This window comes from Hemiscyllium ocellatum, chromosome 32, assembly GCF_020745735.1.
Source record: "Hemiscyllium ocellatum isolate sHemOce1 chromosome 32, sHemOce1.pat.X.cur, whole genome shotgun sequence".
NCBI lineage: Eukaryota > Metazoa > Chordata > Chondrichthyes > Orectolobiformes > Hemiscylliidae > Hemiscyllium > Hemiscyllium ocellatum.
The window spans coordinates 48964344-48984533 of NC_083432.1; the positions used below are offsets into that span (position 1 = coordinate 48964344).

General features: G+C 43.1%; 1 protein-coding gene across 1 annotated transcript; it reads right to left on the bottom strand.

Annotated features, from left to right (window-relative positions):
• Nucleotides 1–7991: 7991 nt before the first annotated feature.
• On the bottom strand, nucleotides 7992–19968 carry pnpo (pyridoxamine 5'-phosphate oxidase). The gene is made up of 7 exons (XM_060848693.1): nucleotides 19742–19968; nucleotides 18682–18806; nucleotides 15574–15673; nucleotides 15329–15382; nucleotides 14331–14459; nucleotides 12452–12522; nucleotides 7992–8908 (listed from the first exon to the last, which is right to left on the bottom strand). Exons 1-7 carry the CDS (start codon nucleotides 19928–19930, stop codon nucleotides 8743–8745), a joined length of 834 nt encoding a protein of 277 aa, XP_060704676.1. The 5' UTR covers nucleotides 19931–19968; the 3' UTR covers nucleotides 7992–8742.
• Nucleotides 19969–20190: the final 222 nt, after the last annotated feature.

Sequence of the window (20190 nt, forward strand, 5' to 3'; positions counted from 1 at the left end):
AAAAATTAAGGCATACAATATTGCAAAAGTGAGTGGCAGACTGGAAGATTGGGAAACTTTCAAAGACCAACAAAGGGTTACTCAAAATAGTAGATTAGATTACTTACAGTCTGGAAACAGGTCCTTCGGCCCAACAAATCTACACCGACCCGCCGAAGCGCAACCCACCCATACCCCTACATTTACCCCTTACCTGACACTACGGGCAATTTAGCATGGCCAATTCACCTGACCCGCACATCTTTGGACTGTGGGAGGAAACCGGAGCACCCAGAGGAAACCCACGCAGACACGGGGAGAACGTGCAAACTCCACACAGTCAGTCGCCTGAGGCGGGAATTGAACCCGGGTCTCTGGCGCTGTGAGGCAGCAGTGCTAACCACTGTGCCACCATGCCACCCACTACCACCCTGCCACCCACAAAAAAGTATTAAAAAAGGAAAAGGTAAATTATGAAAGAAAACCAGTGCAAAATATAAAAACAATAACAAAAGCTTCTGTAAGTACACAAAGAAAACAAAGTAGCTAAAGTGAATGTTGGTCCCTTGGAGGGTCAGACTGGGGAGTTACTAATGGGGAACACAGAAATGGCAGGGTCACTAAACCAATATTTTGCCTCAGTTTTCACAGTGAAGGATACTTGTACTGTCCCAATAGTAACAGGTAACACAGAGATTATAGAAAGGGCTGAACTGAAAACAATCATCATTACTAAGGAAAAAGTGCTGAGCAAACTATTGAGATTGAAGGCAGACAAGTCTCCTGGACCCAATGGTCTCCATCCTCCCCTAAAGGAAGTGTCAGCACAGATAGGAGACACATTGGTTGTAATGTACCACAAATTCCCTGGATGTTGGAAAGGTTCCAAACGTTTGGTAAAAATCTAATATAACACCTATGTTCAAAAAGGGAGGGAGGCAGAAAGCAGGAAACTAGAGACCAGTTAGTTTAACATGTGTCATTGGGAAACTGTTAGAATTGAATCCATTCTTAAGGTAATAATTATGAGATATTTGGAAAGTCAAAACAGAATCCGTTAGACTCAGCATAGTTTTATGAAGATTCTGGATCAGTGGTGCTGGAAGAGCACAGCAGTTCAGGCAGCATCCAAAGTTACCCCATAGTTTTATGAAGGTTAAGTCAATTTGACTAATTTTCTGGAGTTCTTGCCAGTTGTCAAGAGAAACCCATCTGGTTCACTAATGCCCTTTGGGGAAGGAAACTGTCATCCTTACCTGGGTCTGGTCTACAAGTGACTCCAGACCCACAGCAATGTGGTAACTCTTAACTGCACTCTGGACAATTAGGGATAGGCAATAAATACTGGCATGGTGACTCAGTGGTTAGCAGTGCTGCCTCACAGAACCAGGGACCCAGGTTCAATTCCAGTCTCAGGCAACTGTCTGTGTGGGGTTTGCACATTCTCCCCGTGTCTGCATGGGTTTCCACAGGGTGCAGTGCTCTGGTTTCCTCCCACAATCCAAAGATGTGCAGGTTAGGTGAATTGGCTGCACTAAATTGCCCGTAGTGTTCAGGTATATACAGGTTAGGGGTAAATGTAGTGGAATGGTGATGACTGGGATACTCTTCAGAGGATCAGTGTGGACTTGTAGGGCTGTCCACACTGTAAGGATTCCAAGATAAAAACAAAACAAAAAAAGTATGGCAATTATGGACTAATTTCTCAATTTCCTTGTTTAATAAAAAATGTAAATGTGTTAGAAGAAGTACAAGGGCCTGTGCAGCTATCCATCAGAATTTAGATGGGAGATGATCTTTCGAAGGATTTGACAGGGTGGATGCTGAAAGGATATTCCCTGTCCTTCGAGAGACTGGAACTGTGGGACACAGTTTAAAAATAATGGGGCAGCAGTAACACACAATGTAATTATCAATGGCCTCCTCCTGGTCAGTATATTTACTAGGACAATCACACAGTCTCTTACAACTAACTGATCTGATATCTTCATCTGTTGTCTGTTTGGTGTTAAATTGCTCATTGTCCTTCTCATGTAACAGTTGATGAATAAATGAGTAAAGAACAAATTAAACCAAACAGAAATGTGGGAGAATCTGCTATTGTGGATCAGATGTACGAGGAACACAGGAGGACATTTTTTTTATGAGATTAGAGTCTTTATTAACAGCAGGTTTAGCATTAACACAGTTACCAAAAAGTTTGTGCTGAGTTTCTGAATGACAGAATGACTAGAAACTAAATACAAACATACATTGTAATTTTACAATATCCCCACCACATAAATGATGGCTAAAAGAGCAAGGTCTTATCACAATATCCAGACACTGATCAAAAGCAAATGCTGGAAATCACCATTAAAGACAGAAAGTACAGAGACTACTCAGCAGGTCAGACAGCATCTGTCAGAGAGAGAGAAAATGTGAATGTTTCAAGTCAATGATCTTTCAATGGAATGTGTCCTGAATGATTGCAAAATTTTCTGTTTTTATTTTAGAATAATCAGCCACGCCCTTAACTGAATTTTATTTCTTAAGAAATGGGCGTCCCTTGCAAGACTGGCATTCAATGCACATTTCAAGATGCCCAGTTCCTTCAAACGGCATTTAAACGTCAACAACAGTTCAAACCTTCGCATAAACCAAATCATCCGCTGACATTTCCACCACCTCCAAAAAGATCCCACCACCAAGGATATATTTCCCTCCCCACCCCTTTCCACCTTCCGCAAAGACTGTTCCCTCCGTGACTACCTGGTCAGGTCCACGCCCTCCTACAACCCACCCTCCCATCCTGGCACTTTCCCCTGCCACCGCAGGAACTGTAAAACCTGTGCCCACACCTCCTCCCTCACCTCTATCCACATCCATCAAAGTTTTACCTGCACATCCACCAATATCATTTATTGTATCCGTTGCTCCCGATGCGATCTCCTCTACATTGGGGAGACTGGGCGCCTCCTAGCAGAGCGCTTTAGGGAACATCTCTGAGACACCCGCACAAATCAACCACACCGCCCCGTGGCCCAACATTTCAACTCCCCCTCCCACTCTACCGAGGACATGGAGGTCCTGGGCCTCCTTCACCGCCTCTCCCTCACCATCAGACGCCTGGAGGAAGAACGCCTCATCTTCCGCCTCAGAACACTTCAACCCCAGGGCATCAATATGGACTTCAACAGCTTCCTCATTTCCCCTTCTCCCATCTCACCCTAGTTTCAAACTTCCAGCTCAGCACTGTCCCCATGACTTGTCCGGACTTGTCCGACCTGCCTAGCTCCTTTTCCACCTATCCACTCCACCCTCCTCCCTGACCTATCACCTTCATCCCCTCCCCCACTTACCCATTGTACTCTATGCTACTTTCTTCCCCACCCCCACCCTCCCCTAGCTTATCTCTCCACGCTTCAGGCTCACTGCCTTTATTCCTGATGAAGGGCTTTTGCCCGAAATGTCGATTTCGCTGCTCGTTGGATGCTGCCTGAACTGCTGTGCTCTTCCAGCACCACTGATCCAGAATCTGGTTTCCAGCATCTGCAGTCATTGTTTTTACAATATTGCTGTGGGTCTGGAGTCACATGTAGGCCAGGCCAGGTAGGGACAGCAGATTTCCTTCCCTAAAGGACATTAATGAATTAGATGGGTCTATATAACAATCAACATGGTTACACGGTCACCATTAAGCTAACTTTTTCTTTCAATTCTTTTAAATCGAATTCAAATTGAATTCATACAGATGGAGTAAGCAGATAGATGGAGACGGATCTTAGAGAGAGAGAAAGAAAATTAGATAGACAAAGGTCTAGTTGATAATAAGCCAGGGAAGAAGAGAGATCTGGATGTCCTCGTTCATGAGTCACAGAAAACTAGCATGCAGGTGCAGCAGGTAATAAAAAAAGCAAATGGAATGTTAGCTTTTAAAGCTAAAGGAATAGAATATAAAGGTAAGGAAGTATTGTTGCAATTATGCAAGATATTGGTGAGACCACATCTGGAGTATTGTGCACAGTTTTAGACCCCTTATTTGAGGAACAACATAGTGGCATTGGAGGCAGTTGAGAGGAGGTTCATTTAATTGATCCCAAAGATGCGAGGGTTGTCGCATGAAGAGAGATTGAACAGTTTAGGCCTATACTGTCTGGATTTTCGAAGAATCACATTCAGGTTTTCAAGATGATAAAAGGTTTGGATAAAATAGATGTGGAGCGGATGCTTCCTTTTGTTCTAGGATGAAAGGTTCTTATGATAAAGGGTAGCAAATTTAAAACAGAGTTGAGGAGAAACTACATCTCCTAAAGGGTTGTGAATCTGTGAAATTCGCTACCCCAAATGATGCTGGGACAGTGATTAAATTTAAAGAGGAGTTAGACAGATTTTGAATTGGTGAAGGGTTGAAGGGATATGGAGGGAAGGCAGGAAAATGGGGGTGAGAAACATGTCAACCATGATTGAATGGTGGAGCAGACTTAATGGGCTGAATGGCCTAATTCTGCTCCTGTATCTTCTGAACCTGTAAATGCTAATAATGGAGCTTTGATTGACTGTGCTGAAAGCAGCCCATATCATGACAGGGCTAGGTAAGTGGGGATTGGGGAAAAGGATATGGAAGGGGATGTTCAGGCCTTAAAATCATTGAACTGGATATTGAGTCCCAAAGGCTGCAGGGTTCCCAAGGGGAGAATGAGGTACCGTTCTTCCAGCTTGTGCTGGGCTTCCCTGGAACACTGCAGCAAATCTGGGGCAGGTGTGTTGGCTCAGGGTCATTTTTACAGATCGAAGATAAATGTTCCACAGAGCAGCTACTCAGTCTGCATTTCATCTCTCCAGTGTAGAAGACACCTTGTTGTGAGTATTGTCTTTTATATAATATGGGTGACCTGTTTGCATCCCATTGATCTATGTAAACAAATACCTATTTCCTTAAAAGTATTATTGAAGCATTCTTTACAGGCATTTCCAGCAGTTTCATATGATAGTATTCATGAAATAGCACTATAATGTATGTGGAGAACATGATACTAACCCATCTGAATTGGCATCCTTTGAACACAAAAACTTGAGAACCACTACTCTGGGATTTATTAATCCAGAATCACAATTCCAGCAATTTACCACAACACTACCCATAGCCGGTTCAAGTGGAATAGCTCACAATAGAGAAACTAATTGGGTCTTATAAAAGCCCATACAAAGAGCAGAGAATAAGGACAGGGCATTGACCAGGATGATGGGGGTTGACCTAGATCAGACACTCACTGGTAGAAGCAGACCACACAGGAGTGCATCGCCTTTATCTGACTGATTCAAAACACACATCATTGTGTCACTCACTCGTTGTGATTCTCAGAAATCTTTTGCAATTTCCCAAATGCAACTATTTATTAAAAGTGTGACAATCCATAGAGAGAAAAAAAAACAATCTTTAAAGAATAGGCCGGGGTTACAATGTGTAGGATAACTGGAATGGACCCTAACACAGCCAGAGGATGTATACATCTATATCTCTAGCTTACACATCACAGTTAATGAGGTGGCACAGGGCAGTAGATGTAATTAACCCATTAGCACCCAGCCCTAACAACAAAGGTAATGCTTCTGTGGGGGTGCAAATATTAGTTGCATCTTCACCCAAATTGTCTTCTTTCAGGTCCAAACTCGAGGAGTAAGTGCGCCTCCAATCCAACCATGTCTTTGTTCAATGTCTGCATGTCAGTTCAGGCCAGGAAAAGACTGGAGTCTTGCCCAATATTCCCTGTCCTTGATTCAGTGTTACCTTCTTCATCCCCTTGAGGTGTCCTACCTCCAACCATCACCTTTCCCACCTTCCTGCCACTGAGCTGTCCACATGTTCACGGCACCTTCCTCCCAGTGGCCAATCAGAAAGTGAATAGGTGCTTCATTATCCAATTAGGTGATGCTTTGCATTAACATTGCCATTTTGCTGACTCCTATACTTTCACAACTAGCACCTGAGGGATTCAATTTTCCTTGTAATTGTCCCCTCCGTGATTAGTATCCCATGCTTTACAAGCACCAAAGGCCTGGAGATTGTTTTTTATTTCCAAGAGACTGCAGAACAATCCTGGAGAGTAGGCAACCCAGAAGCACTGAGGATGAATGGTGGAGATCAACAGGAACAAACTATAAACCCATCTCTCATTTGTTAGGATATCTGTTTCCTTCCTTCCCTGCCCTGCTTACTGAACAGACCCTCACCCCACCCCCCCAAACCCCACACCCAATGAGCTCTTTGAGATTAAAGTTTTAGCCAGAACGATGTCTATGTGAAACCTCACCCTGAGGACATCCTTGCTCACCTCCAATTTTGTTTCACATCCAGTGGCCCACCCTGTCAGCTGCCGATACCCAAGCCTAAGGAATCCCTCCTAAATCTCTCCATCTCTCTACCCTTTTTGAAATATAATATTTTGAAATATGGTTTAGTGGTAAGTGTTTACCTGAAGATGTTCCAAAAAACTCCTTGTGTTCCTTTAACTAGGATAAAGGTGCCTTATTAAAGCACATTGTTGGAAGAACACCATTGTTTCTTTATTAGTTGTTTCTGATAAATGACTATAAAGTTAATTTTGCGCTATGAATCCAAAATGGATAAACACTCTGGGTCTCCTCCACAGTCAATGACGAAAACTGGATTCTACATCAATTGGTCAAATGAATTTAATCTTTCTCGGACAGAGGTGAATTCTGTCAGCAAATGTAACCAACATAGAGTCACAGAGTCAGAGAGATGTACAGCATGGAAATAGAATGTTAGGTCCAACTTGTCCATGCCACCCAGATATCCCAACCCAATCTAGTCCCACCTGCCAGCACCCAGCCCATATCCCTCCAAACCCTTCCTATTCATATACCCACCCAGATGCCTTTTAAATGTTGCAATTGTACCAACCTCCACCACTTCCTCTGGCAGCTCATTCCATACATGTACATCCCTCTGCGTGACAAATTGCCCCTTAGGTCTCTTTTATATCTTTCCCCTCTCACCAAAAACCTATGCCCTCTAGTTCTAGACTGTCCTGCTGCAGGGAAAAAACGTTGTCTATTTATCCTATCCATGCCCCTCATGAACTTCGATAAGGTCACCCCTCAGCCTCCGACACTCCAGGAAAACAGCTCAGCCTATTCAACCTCTCCCAAGAGCTTAAATCCTCCAACCCTGGCAACATCCTTTTAAATCTTTCCTGAACCCTTTAAGTTTCACAACATCTTTCTGATAGGTAGGAGACCAGAACTGCATGCAATATTCCAACAGCGGCCTAACCAATGTCTTGTACAGCTGCAACATGACCTCCCAACTCCTGTACTCACGACTCTGACCAATAAAGGAAAGCATACCAAATGCCTTCTTCACTATCCTATCTATCTGCGACTCTACTTTCAAGGAGCTACGAACCTGCACTCCAAGGTCTCTTTGTTCAGCAACACTCCGTAGGACTTTACCATTAAGTGTATATGTCCTGATAAGATTTGCTTTCCCAAAATGCAGCACCTCGTATTTATACAAATTAAACTCCATCTGCCACTTCTCAGCCATTGGCCCATCTGATCAAGATCCCAGTGTAATCTGAGGTAACCTTCTTCGCTGTCCACTACACATATAATTTTGGTCTCATCTGCAAATTTACTAACTACACCTCTTATGCTCACATCCAAATCATTTGTATAAATAATGAAAGTAGTGGGCCCATCACTGATCCTTGTGGCACTCTACTGTTCAAGGTGCAGCATGTCAGGGTGAGAAGTAACTGGCCTCGATCCAACTGCGAAGATTAGAAATCAAGTTCAACTCTTGGGAAAAAAGCAAATTACTGTAGATGCTGGAAACTGAAACCAAAAGAGAAAATACTGGAAAATCTCAGCATGTCTGGCAGCATCTGTAAAGAGAGAAAAGAGCTTTGACAAAGTGTCAGTTAGACTCGAAACATCAGCTCTTTTCTCTCCTTACAGATGCTGCCAGACCTGCTGAGATTTTCCAGCATTTTCTCTTTTGGTTTCAACTCTTGGGAAGGTTTGGAGATAATGAGAATGTGAGTAGAGTATACACAGGCATGGAAAGAGTTAAGTTTTGAGTTTGTGAAACAAGATGTTCTGCTGAGCGGAGGCAGAGAAAGAGTTAAGTTCTGAGTTTTGTGAATGAAGAGGTTCAGCTGAGCATGATTCAGATCAGATAAAAGGTTACAGTTAACAATGGGGTGCTGGAGGCAAGGGTAATGGGTTAACAAGGTGGAAAAGCAGTCATTGCATTGAGCCATTTAACATGATGATGTAGCATTCAGTATGTAAGGTGAAAAGAATTCATTATGTGAAGCCAGTTATTCATTGTGTAACAGCAGATGGCTTAATCTTTACTATTGACATTCGCTGATTGTAACGGTCACCCAATCAATATGTATGTTGCCTTATCTGGATGCTCCTCCCTGTAAAATGGCTATGTAGTTCATTGACACACTGCTGTTCCAGAGAAGACTGTGAACTCATATCTGTGTGCACGTAGGGCAATCGTTCTCTCTCCCTCCAGGGCACTGAATAAAGATGAAGAGGTAAAACTACTCTGTGTCTCTGAGCACTTTGCTTCAACTGAGGGGAAAATGGGACAACAATAATCCCAATTGTGTAACCTTTGATTTAAAATAACAATCTGATGTGAAATGTGCCAGGACTCAATTAATTTAAAAGAAATTATTATTATTCTCTGGTTGGATGAGGAATGGTTTGAAGACTGAATTCCAAACATCTTGGCAGTTATCAGGGTGACAGTCTTTTATACACCCAATCTCCTTCAGCCGCGTGAGTCATGGCAGCATCTGCAATGTTCCCTCCTTTTAATCGCTGGAATTGGATTCGGTCATGTAGACGGTTGGTCTGGCCTTGCCAGAACTCAATGGTGTCGGGCTCCAGAAGATATCCTCCCCTTCAAAACAATAGCACAGATAGAATTACAAGGACAGTTCAGCACAGAAACTGTCCATTTGGCCCATCTAGTCTATGCAGCTGCTTAACCTCCACACTGACCTCCTCCCATGCTCTTCTTCACCTTACTCGGTCACCGTATCCCTCTATCCCTTTCTCCTTCATGTACATGTCTAGCTTCCCCTTACATCCTTCTACACTATTCCCTTCATGTAACCACTAGGTTTACATTCTAACCACTCTTCAGAAATAAGTTACTCTTAAATTCCTTTTTGAATTAAATAGTAACTCTTTTATTAATGCAAACTGCAAAAAGATACTGAGTGACTGGTAGAACTCAGAATTAGGGTCTTGATCCTCCCCACCTCTCTAACATGTAGGTAAAGGATTGCAGAACTCATTCCCTGAAGTGAAACAGTTGGGTTTTTGCTATGAGCTGACAGGCAATATTTTTATGATTTTTTTTAGGATTACTGATTCAGTTTTAAACTCACATTACAATGGGAGACAATGGCGTGGTGACGATGTTACTGAACTAGTTATTCCAAGGCCATCAGGGCACACGGGTTGAACGCTGTGAGGATTTAAGTTCAATTCATAGCTTCCGATTTTGGCAAAGATTTGTAGCTCAGGTTGAGGTTCTGGATGTAAGTTTGCTCACTGAGCTGGTAGGTTTGTTCTCAGATGTTTTGTCACCATGCTCGGTAACATCATCAGTGAGCCTCCGGTGAAGCGCTGGTGTACTGTCCCACTTTCTATTTGTGTGTTTTGGTCTGGTACGGTGGGTAATAATGTTTCTGGTTCTTTTTCTCAGAGGTTGGTAAATGGGGTTCAAATTGATGCATTTCTTGAAGGAGTCCCGGTTTGAATGCCAGGCCTCCAGGAATTCTCGTGCACAAAAAAGAACAACACAGACAATTCAGAGATTTGGATAAAGAACCTGTTGGACTGACCACCCTCAGACATGGAAAAAGCCATCCTAGTACAAGTGATGAACTTCAACCATGGGCAAAAAGGACATCCTAGCAGCACTAGGATCAACCCTTAAAGACAAAGGACTCATGGAATAAATCCAGCTGGCCAACAGACAGACAGTAGCACCAACACTAAGCAGAAAGAAAGAAAGGAACACTCTCAACACACTGGAAAAGAAAGCTCTGGAAGGACTCAGAAAAGACAGAAATATTGAATTCCTACTGGCTGAAAAAGGGCACATGACCGTCATCCTAAACAGAACATATTACATTGAAAAGGCAATCTCTCTGCTCACAGATACCAACACCTACCAACAGGTGGCGATGGACCCAACTCCACAGCTAGAAAACCGTCTCACTGCATCACTGAAGAAACTCCATAAATCAGGTCAAATTAACAAGATAGATCTCCAAAAAATGAAACCTGATGGATCCAATACACCCCGAGTGTACGGATTACCTAAGGTACACAAATCAGGACCCCCCACAGACCCATCGTCTCATTGTCATACTGACATACAGATGAGCAAAGGAACTTCACTGTAAACTGAAATCCCCAGTAGAAGACTCATGACACTCTATCCACTCCATCCAAAACTTCCTGAACATCAAAGACATCAAGATAGAAGAGGATGAAGTTGTGTTCTCCTTCGATGTAATGGCCCTAATCGCATAATTAACATCAGCCTGACCAAAGAAACACTGGCCTCACTGCTGGATGAACCAAGGACACAAACACCAGACAGCACCAACTCCATCAGCAAAGGCAGCATCCTCAAGCTCGTAGAGCTGTGCCTCACAACCCACTTCACTTTCGACAACAAGATCTACAAACAAATCAATGGGACACCCATGGAATCACCAATATCAGGGTTCTTAGCAGAAGCAGTAATACAGGGACTCAAACAAATAGCCCTCCCCACGATCCAACCCAAACTTTGGGTCCACTATGCGGATGAGACCTTTGTCATCACAGAACAGAACAAATTAGAGGAAACCTACAATATCATCAACAACGTCCTTTCTGGCATAAATGTTACCAAAGAGGAAGAGAACAACAATAGACGCCCCTTTCCTAGATGTCACAGTGGAGCGAGCAGTTAATGGAGGACATCAGACCAACACACACAGACCAGATACTCAACTACAGGAGCAATCATCCCAGTACCCACAAACGGAGCTGCATCAGGACATTATTTAAAAGGGCCACAACACACTGCAGCACCCAGAAACTACGAGCAATAGAAAAAGAATATCTATACAGAAGAATATCTATTCAAAAACAACGGGTACCTGATGAACACACTCCACCAATTCTTAAAGAACAAACCCAAACAAGCAGACACAACACACCCAGAGACTCTAGCCACACTACCATATATCAAAGACATCTCTGAAATGACGACCAGATTACTCCAACCCCTTGGCAACATGGTAGCACATAAACTGACCAACACACTGAAACAGCTACTGATGAAGCTAAAGGAGCCTGTACGAACAACCAGCAAAACAAATATCATTTACAAAGTACCCTGCAAGGACTGTAACAAACACTACATCAGTCAGACAGACAGACAGGAAACTAGCCACCAGGATACACGAACACCAACCAGACACCAAAAGACATAACCCACTATCATTAGTATCCTTACATACAGATGAAGAAGGACACCACTTCAACTGGGGCAACACAGCCATCCTGGGACAAGCTAAACAGAGACAAGCACAGGAATTCCTAGAAGCCTGGCATTCAAACCGGAACTCCATCAACAAACATATTGATTTGGACCCCATTTACCAACCTCTGATGAAAAGAACCAGAAATCATCCACCTTTAAGAGACCAAGACACATAAATAGAAAGCAGGACAGAATACCAGTAGCTCACCGGAGGCTCACTGATGATGTTACCGAGCATGGTGATGGAACGTCTGAGAACAAATCTACAAATCAGTGAGCAAACTTACAACCTCAATTCATTGTTCTGAAAACTAGTCTCAGTTATAATGCGAATGACACTGTTTTTTTTTGTAAAAATTCATCTAGTTCACTAACATCCTTTAGGGAAAGAAATCTGCCATCTTCACCTGGCCTGACCCACATGTGACTCCAGTCCCACAGTGATGTGGTTGACCGTTAACTGTCCTCTAAAATGGCCCAGCAAGACCCTCAGCTCAAGGGTAATTTGGGGTGAATACCAAAATGCCACCTTGTTGACGATGCCCACATCCCATGAAAGAATAAAATAATCCCCGGGATTAACTAATTCAGTTTTCTGATCACTACATGAATCATAACCGCAGAAGTGAGGGTTCTGCTCAGTCACATGTAGCCATCACGTGTACTTATGTAGTAGAGTCTAGCAGAGTTGTCTGAGACCAAATGAAGCTGGGAAACAGGTGATGGCTGTACGTAAGTAGAGGGATAAATGGGTGAACAGGGCTTGTACATGCGGAATGAATAATCAGGGCGTTGGACTTGATGTGTAAATTGGAATAAGACTGACCAGAAAAGTCCATTTCTCAACTTTCTAAGCAAGCTTCCAACTCTCTGGTTTTATACATCGCTCACCAGTACTCAGGCATTGGCACCTCCCTGTCTTTGTAGAGTTCCTCCAGCTGTGCATTCTTCTTCCTCAGAAACTGGCAAAAGGAGAGAATGAAACAAATGTCACACTGGAGGAATTATAAAAATTTTCAAGGACTGCGTTCAGATCCAATAACTACTCATGAAGATAGATTTCTGAAATTGCAGGTTTGTCCCCATATTCTCTCCAGGTCAGAAGAATGAAGATGATCTCATTGCAACAGGTAAAATGCTGAGAGGGTGGTTCCCTTGCCTCAGGTGTCTCAGAGGGTCAGCCATTTGACACTGAGATGAAGAGAAATTTCGGAACTTAAAGAATTGCAAGTGTTTTGAATGCTCTTCTATAGAGCGTTCTGAGTATATTCAAGATAGGGCCAACAGATCTTTTAGTTATTTTGGTCATCAAATGATAAGGGAGATATTGTGGGAAAGTATAGCCAAGGTGGAAGATCAGCCATGATTTTGTTGATTGGCAGATCAGCATTGACAGGCCAAATGGCCCCCATGCTCCTCCTTGTTTTCTTCCATAGGATCGATCAGTCTTGGATTCACTAGAATGATACTCTGCCTAAAGCAGTTAAGTTGTAAAGACAGGCTAATAGGACATACAATATTAAAGGTTGATCTAAACGAGGAGTTAAGGATGGATGAAAAGATTTGACAGGGTAGACACAGAGAATCAAGAACGAGAGGGACATAACAACCTCATACCAGATCATTCAGGGGCAATGCCAGGGAGCGTTGCTTCACAAAAATATGAGTGATAATCTGTTACTTTCTCTCACAAAAACGATGCTGAGGCTAAGAGGGTGGGTGGGGAGTTAGTGCAAAATCAAGAAGTGTGGCCCTGGAAAAGCACAGCTGAACTTTGGACTCTGATCTCCAGCATCTGCAGTCCCCACTTTCTCCTAGTTAGTGCAAAATGTCAATACTGAAACTGATAGTCACTTGTCAGGCCAGGCCAGGATGTGGAGGTGCCGGAGGTGTTGGACTGGGGGTGGACAAAGCCAAAAAAATCACACAACACTGGGTTATAGTCCAACAGGTTTATGTGAAATAGGCAGGTCAGGACATTAACATTTACAGAACTAAGTGAGAAAATAGAATGAAGTTCCAGGTCAGTCATAAACTGTCTGAATGGTGTTGAATTATCTGATTTGCAGCTTTACTTAGATACGAGATTGGGGAACCTTCTTTAGATTTAGTGAATAAGTTGTTGAATTTATAAATTACTGTTCAGATTATTTATTCATGAATCTCACATTTTGTTTTGCTCAAGATTCTGGACTGGAACAGTTTAAAATACAACATTCAGCTACAGAAAACTTTAAGATGTGAGGGAATAGTGGGAAATGTTTCTATACATTAGCTACGGTCAGTAATCGACGCTGAGGAGGGAGTGGGCTGAAGTTCTGGCGATGGGAGAAGAGGACAACATGGGTTGGAGTAGAAGCAAGCCACTTGTCACAAACTTGGAAAAGGTAAAGTGGGGAGGTGATGATGTTTTTGCAGTCTAGCAGACCCAGGTCGTGTGGTTGAGCTGTGAGGGTGACTGAGTATTCTGGGTTTTTGTACTGAAAACAAAAAATGCTGGAAATCACAGTGGGTCAGGCAGCACCCATGAAGAAAGAGCAAGGTAATGTTTCAAGTCTAGAAGTTTGCTCCCACATTGGGTTTTTGTAATACTCCTTTTGTGCATCAGACCCTCAAACCAGGAAATTAAGTCTGTGGCTAGACTTCATGATGGAACAGATAACGTATGGATTACCAATTACCAGTGTGTGATCTAGTTTTGTGTCTCCTTCTGCTACAAATCCATAAATGAGACCCATATGGTTTTGTATATACACACACACACACACACCTCTCTGTCAGGGATCACTGTGCTCTGCCGGCTAACCACAGCACCGATCTGGCTACTCTTGGGCCGAGAATGGAAGTACTCCTCCGAATCTGCGACTGGCAACTTGGTCACATGACCTTCGATGCGTACCTGAGGAGAGTGAATGTTGGTGAGGGTCAGGACCCGGGTTCTTGTTCATCTCACAGCAAGTGGAGCAGAAGCAGAATAGAGGCAGCAAATTGATCAATGGATTTGGAAGAGAATGCTATACTGAATTAGTAATAGCAAAGACATTGCTGTAAATACTTGGCAGGCCAGGCAGTATCAATACGAGAGAAACACAGTTCACGTTTCATGTTTGTAATCTTTCACCAGAACTAATCTACAGATGCTGCATTTTCTGCTTTATTTAATTAGTGATAAGGGCCACAACTCTTAGCTGATTTTTCTCCCTCTCCTCCTAACTGTGTGGTAAAGCATACCAATAGTCAGCACTGGGAGGCATTCTTGCTTTGAATCAGAAAGTCATAGGTTCAAGTCCATCTCTTGCCACTGACACTGAGTGCAGTGCAGTGCTGAGGGAGTGCTGCACTGTCAGAGGGTTTGTCTTTCACATGAAATGTTAAACTGCTTGCTCTATCAGGTTCCTGCAAAAGATGATTTATACTTTCCAATAAGGAATAGGGAATGTTTACCAGTATCCTGGTCAATATCTATCCCTCACAGAGACAGTATCCCATCAGATTTTCCATTTAATGACAGTAACCGTGCATTAAAGTGCTGTATGAGCTGAAAGGCATTTGGATACATCCTGAAATCCATTAAATAAATCCAAAGTCACAGGTTACAGCTGGTGGAAGTTAGATAAAAAGAGAAAATGCTGGAAATGTTCAGCTAGACCTTAGAGAGCAAAACATAGTTAACAGTTCAGGTCAACAAGCTTTCACTGGAGGTGGAAATGGGAGAAAAAGTAAAGAATGCTTTTTAAAAAATAACAAATATGTAAATTGAAGACGTACTTGCCTATTCAGGGCTTCCCAGTAAAATACTATTGCCGCATTTGGATTGGATTCCTAGAAAACAGATATAACAACATGTTATTCAGTCCTGCCCTTGACGCACAAAACCAGGAGACTGACAATCAGAATGTTTAACACAGTATTTCTGTGAGGATATTATAAGAAGGGGAGAGGTGGTAATGAGTTGATAATGAAGGTTGGCATTTGTAATTGGTACAAAAGTGACCTGTAAAGTATTTACTTACGAGCTCTCTCCCTTTCCTGCTCTCATGGTTTGTGTAGAATTTAAATCCCTCAGGTCCAAACCCTTTCAGGAGCAACATTCGAGCAGACGGCTTTCCATCCCTACAGAAGGTACAGAAATGGAATTTGAGCTAACTGATCCTGCTTTCAAATCCCACCGGGTTATCTGTGAATGCTATCACCCCACGTACAAACACACAAATTCCTCCTCTCTGACCCGGTCCGGTTAGAAAACAATTCCAGTAATTATAAGGTAAAGACAGCCATTCTTCTTCTCCCCAACATTCCCAATCCTCTCCCACTAACTTTCTTCCCGTTCCCTTCAAGCTGTGATCCCAGCCAGCAGCTGTCCTCTGGTATAGGAAAGAGGGCTGAAAATGTGTTGCTGGAAAAGCACAGCAGGTCAGGCAGCATCCAAGGAGCAGGAGAATCAACATTTCGGGCATGAGTCCTTCCCATGGCCATATCATGTGACAGCAGGATAATTGATTGAGCTGGACAGTGGGGCTCAATTCCACTTGAGGCGATTTATCAGATCTCCATCAGGTTTGTGGGAACAAATTTGGACAAGGGAGGTGGGTAATTTGCAGGAATTCTCATACACAGCTACAATCACTAGTAGACACTGCACGTCAGTAGAGATGAGGTGAGATGAAAGCATGCCTGTGATACACATTGTGAATGGATAGGCCTACAGTTTCTGAAGTGTGGTCTCAGAGGGTAGCAGGCACCAACCCATGGAGTGAACATTGTGAGGACTAAAGGGCATATGATCAGCAGAAGAATTAAACAAATAATTGAGCACACGCAGGAATGTATGATTACATCAAATAAACAGCACAGAAAAGCCATTCAGTTCAGAGTCTATGCTGGTGATCCTGTTGCATGTCAATCTCCTCCCTCACTGTTTATGTCAGCTCACTTCATCAGAATAGCCTCCTGTTCCTTTCAAACTTATGTAATTATTCAGCTTCCCGGTACAACACTTTGATTCTTCAGTACTCCCTGTGGATCATGCTGCACATTCTCACCACTGGGTTACTCCTGAATTCCTGATTGGATTTATTCATCACTATCTTATTTTCATGTTTCTACTATGGTCTCTCCAACAAGTGGAAAAATCTTTACATTCTTTTTCATTCATGAAGTGTCCTGATCCCCATTAACTCCAGTTTTGGTCATGCTCTTTGATGTCAAATGTAGCCTAAATATCAAGGGGAGTCATGCTCCCCTACGCTCTGTAGCTCAGCTGTCAGGCCCATGTTTGGAACATCCCTGCAATGAGCTCAGGAACTGAATGGGCCTGGCAGAACTCAAATTGAGCATCACTGAACTGGCCTCTTCATCGCATTGGGAGAAAATGAGGACTGCAGATGCTGGAGATCGGAGCTGAAAATGTGTTGCTGGAAAAGTGCAGCAGGTCAGGCAACATCCAAGGAGCAGGGGAATCAATGTTTCGGGCATAAGCATAATGAGCAAGAGGTTTCCTTACCCATTTTTACCCTGATGTCATGAGACTTCATGAGGTCCAGCATCAATGCTGAGTATCGTTGGGCATCTCCCTCCCAACTGTATAATGCTACCCCATCTCTGGTGATGGTGGGTGTCTGGGACATTGTCTGTCAGGTATGATTCCCTAACCATGACGGTGTCAGGCTGCTGCTTGATTCACCTCTGGGGCAGCTCTCCCAATTTTGGTATCAGCTTCCAGATGTTTGTAAGGGGACCGCGCAGGTGCCCTTGTTGTATCCTGTGCCTTTGTCAGGATTCGGTGGTCTATCCAGTTTCATTCCTCCTACCAAACTTTGTAGCAATTTGTTACAATCACAGGACATTTCATCGTCTGGACTCACACGGCTACCAGCGTGAACAGGGCAGAACTTTCCTGCCTAAAAGAATTAGGGAACCAGATGAGTTTTTATGACAATCAATTAGGGTTTCATGGTAATTACATTAGACTAAGTTTAAAAACATCACACAACACCAGGTTATAGTCCAACAGATTTATTTGGAAGCAGTAATGTTCGGACCTTCAGAGGTGGTTGTGGAAGTTCCAGATGTAGGAGCGTTGCTCCGAAAGCTAGTGCTTCCAAATAAACCTGTTGGACCATAACCTGGTGTTCTGTGACTTTTAACTTTGTCCACCCCAGTCCAACACTGGCTCCTCCACATCATACATTAGATTAGATTTTAATTCCAAATTTCACCACCTGCTATTGAGGGATTCATGTCCCCAGAACATTAACCTGGGTCCCAGTGACAGTACAGTATACCACCACTTACCCAACTATTTCATAATTTTAAACATCCAGTCGTTCCTCTTCTTGGTTTTTCCTGAAGTCTTAGGCTCTACACTTTTAATATTTGTCCATGGGATGTGCATTTTGCTGGCTGGGCCCAGTGTTTATTGTTCTCCCTAGTTGCCCATGAGAAGGTGGGGGTGAGCTGCCTTCTTGAACCGCTGCAGACCTTGGGGATGTAAGGACATCCACAGTGCTGTCAGTCATAGAGTCATAGAATCTACAGCATGGAAACAGACCCTTCGGTCCAACCTGTCCACACTGACCAGATATCCCAACCCAATCTAGTCCAACCTGTCATTGTAAATCTTTTTATAACTTCTCCAGTTAAGTTATGTCTTTTTCATAATGTGGAGACCAAAACTGTGCTCATTAAGTGGAGTCTCACCATGTTTTCCACACAAGTTAAATTAAATTAAATTAAACAAACGCAACAACAGATTGTTCAGCCCAGCTGACTTATACCAGAGCCTATACTGCACAGGAACATGCTTCCATCCTCAGTACATCTTGACTTGCTCCCACTCCACTTCCCCCATTTCACCCTAAATCGTGTCTGTTAGCATTGCACCTCATTACTGAGCAGTTATAAACTTGCTCTTTGGCTTATATTTTATCAAAGGTGTGAACCTAATTCAGTAAAATAACAGTGAACTTTCATATCAATATTGCAACACAGTTTTCATAAGTCAGTTTCAGGAAGGTGGGGAAACCCATGTAATTTGAAAAGCTAACTCTAATTCAGGCTTTTTAGTTAACTTTTTGAGATGCCCTGTAAATTTCAGCCAGAAGATTAGCAAAGGTGGTTACTTGGTGCAGGTAGCAAGGCACATGGCATTGGCTTCTTGAATCGATGGGCATTTCGTGGCTGCTTCAAACCAGTTGGCAAACTGCTTCATAGGGTCCAGAGAAACCAGCTGGTTCTCTTCAAAAGCCTGAAGGAGCGAGGGAAACATAAACACACATATCACGGAAATGACAGAACAGCAGCTGGATACAGGGATGTACTTTTAAAGTTCATTTAGCCCTGGGCACCGGGTCGCTTTGTTGAGGTTATATCTAAGCCCCTCCTCAAGTCTATCCAGATGTTAGTGATAAAGCTGTGTGAAGATGTGCTTCCTGACACCCCCCGGCTTCAGGTCCCACCCGTTCCCTTGGACATGTTGATTAAACAAAAGGCGAGGTCCTATTTGAAGGCCATGCCCCTTGATCTGGACTTAAACTTGGAATTTGCTTTCTCCACTTTGGTCACCTGACCCGATTACTCCATTGGCTCAGTGTCAAATTTGGTTTCATAACGCTCCTGTAAACAGCGATGGGTGTTGTAATACGTGGGAAACGCTATATAAATGCACATTGTTGTGGTGATTGTGCAGGAGAGTTTCTAAATAAACGCAGGGGTTTTGTTGTGCTTAATGTACAGACGGACGAATATAGTGGACAACCGTGAATGTCATCCCAAGGACTGTCTTTTGGTGACACAGCGGGGCCTAGATATCGCTGGTTCTCTCAAATTGCAATTCTTAATTTCATCGTAGACATTATCTCTTCAATGCAAAATTAAGCTAATATTTTAATTCTGTATTTGCTTCTGACTGACAAGCGAAAATGGAGCCCGAGTCAGAATTACACTGTTATAAAACCTGCAGGTGAACGAGCTTTCCATGGGGAGGCGCTTTGTGTTGTTTTAATTTCGTGAAACATGATATAAAAAGGTGAAAATGTTTATTTTAATGCAGTGGAGGTCTCGAAGGGGAAAGATCAGAACACGCTCCGCCCTCCCCTCGATACATTTCACCGAAACTGGATACATTCGCGGGTCAGAACTGGTTACATTTGTTACATCGGATTGTTACATTTTGTTACTCACGTCCTGGTCGCATTTGTAACTCTTTCTCATGGCGGCCACCGCAAGGCTAGGGTCGGAGGACGAAGTGGACATATTACCGATTGGAGATGGTGGGAATACACTGTTGTTACCGAACCAAAGTGGGGTGGAGCCTCTGAGGAAACGAACGGTGAAACTGATCTTGCGAATGTCAATTACACGCGGCCACATCGCAGCCTGAGGGACACTATTTGCATATGTGTGTGTGTGTGTGTCACACTGCAGTATGAACGCTATTCGATAAAATAGTTTCCCACACACCCAGACAGACACACTGTTAACTGATCTATTACCTTTCAGACTTGGTTAATCATTATTTGCAACGTATTTATGAAACTTTAAATGAGAGCTGCCTGTACTTGCTGGGTGTCAGAGCACAGATAAGTGTGTTTTTGGCGAACATCAGTAAATTAAATAATGTGCTTATGTCA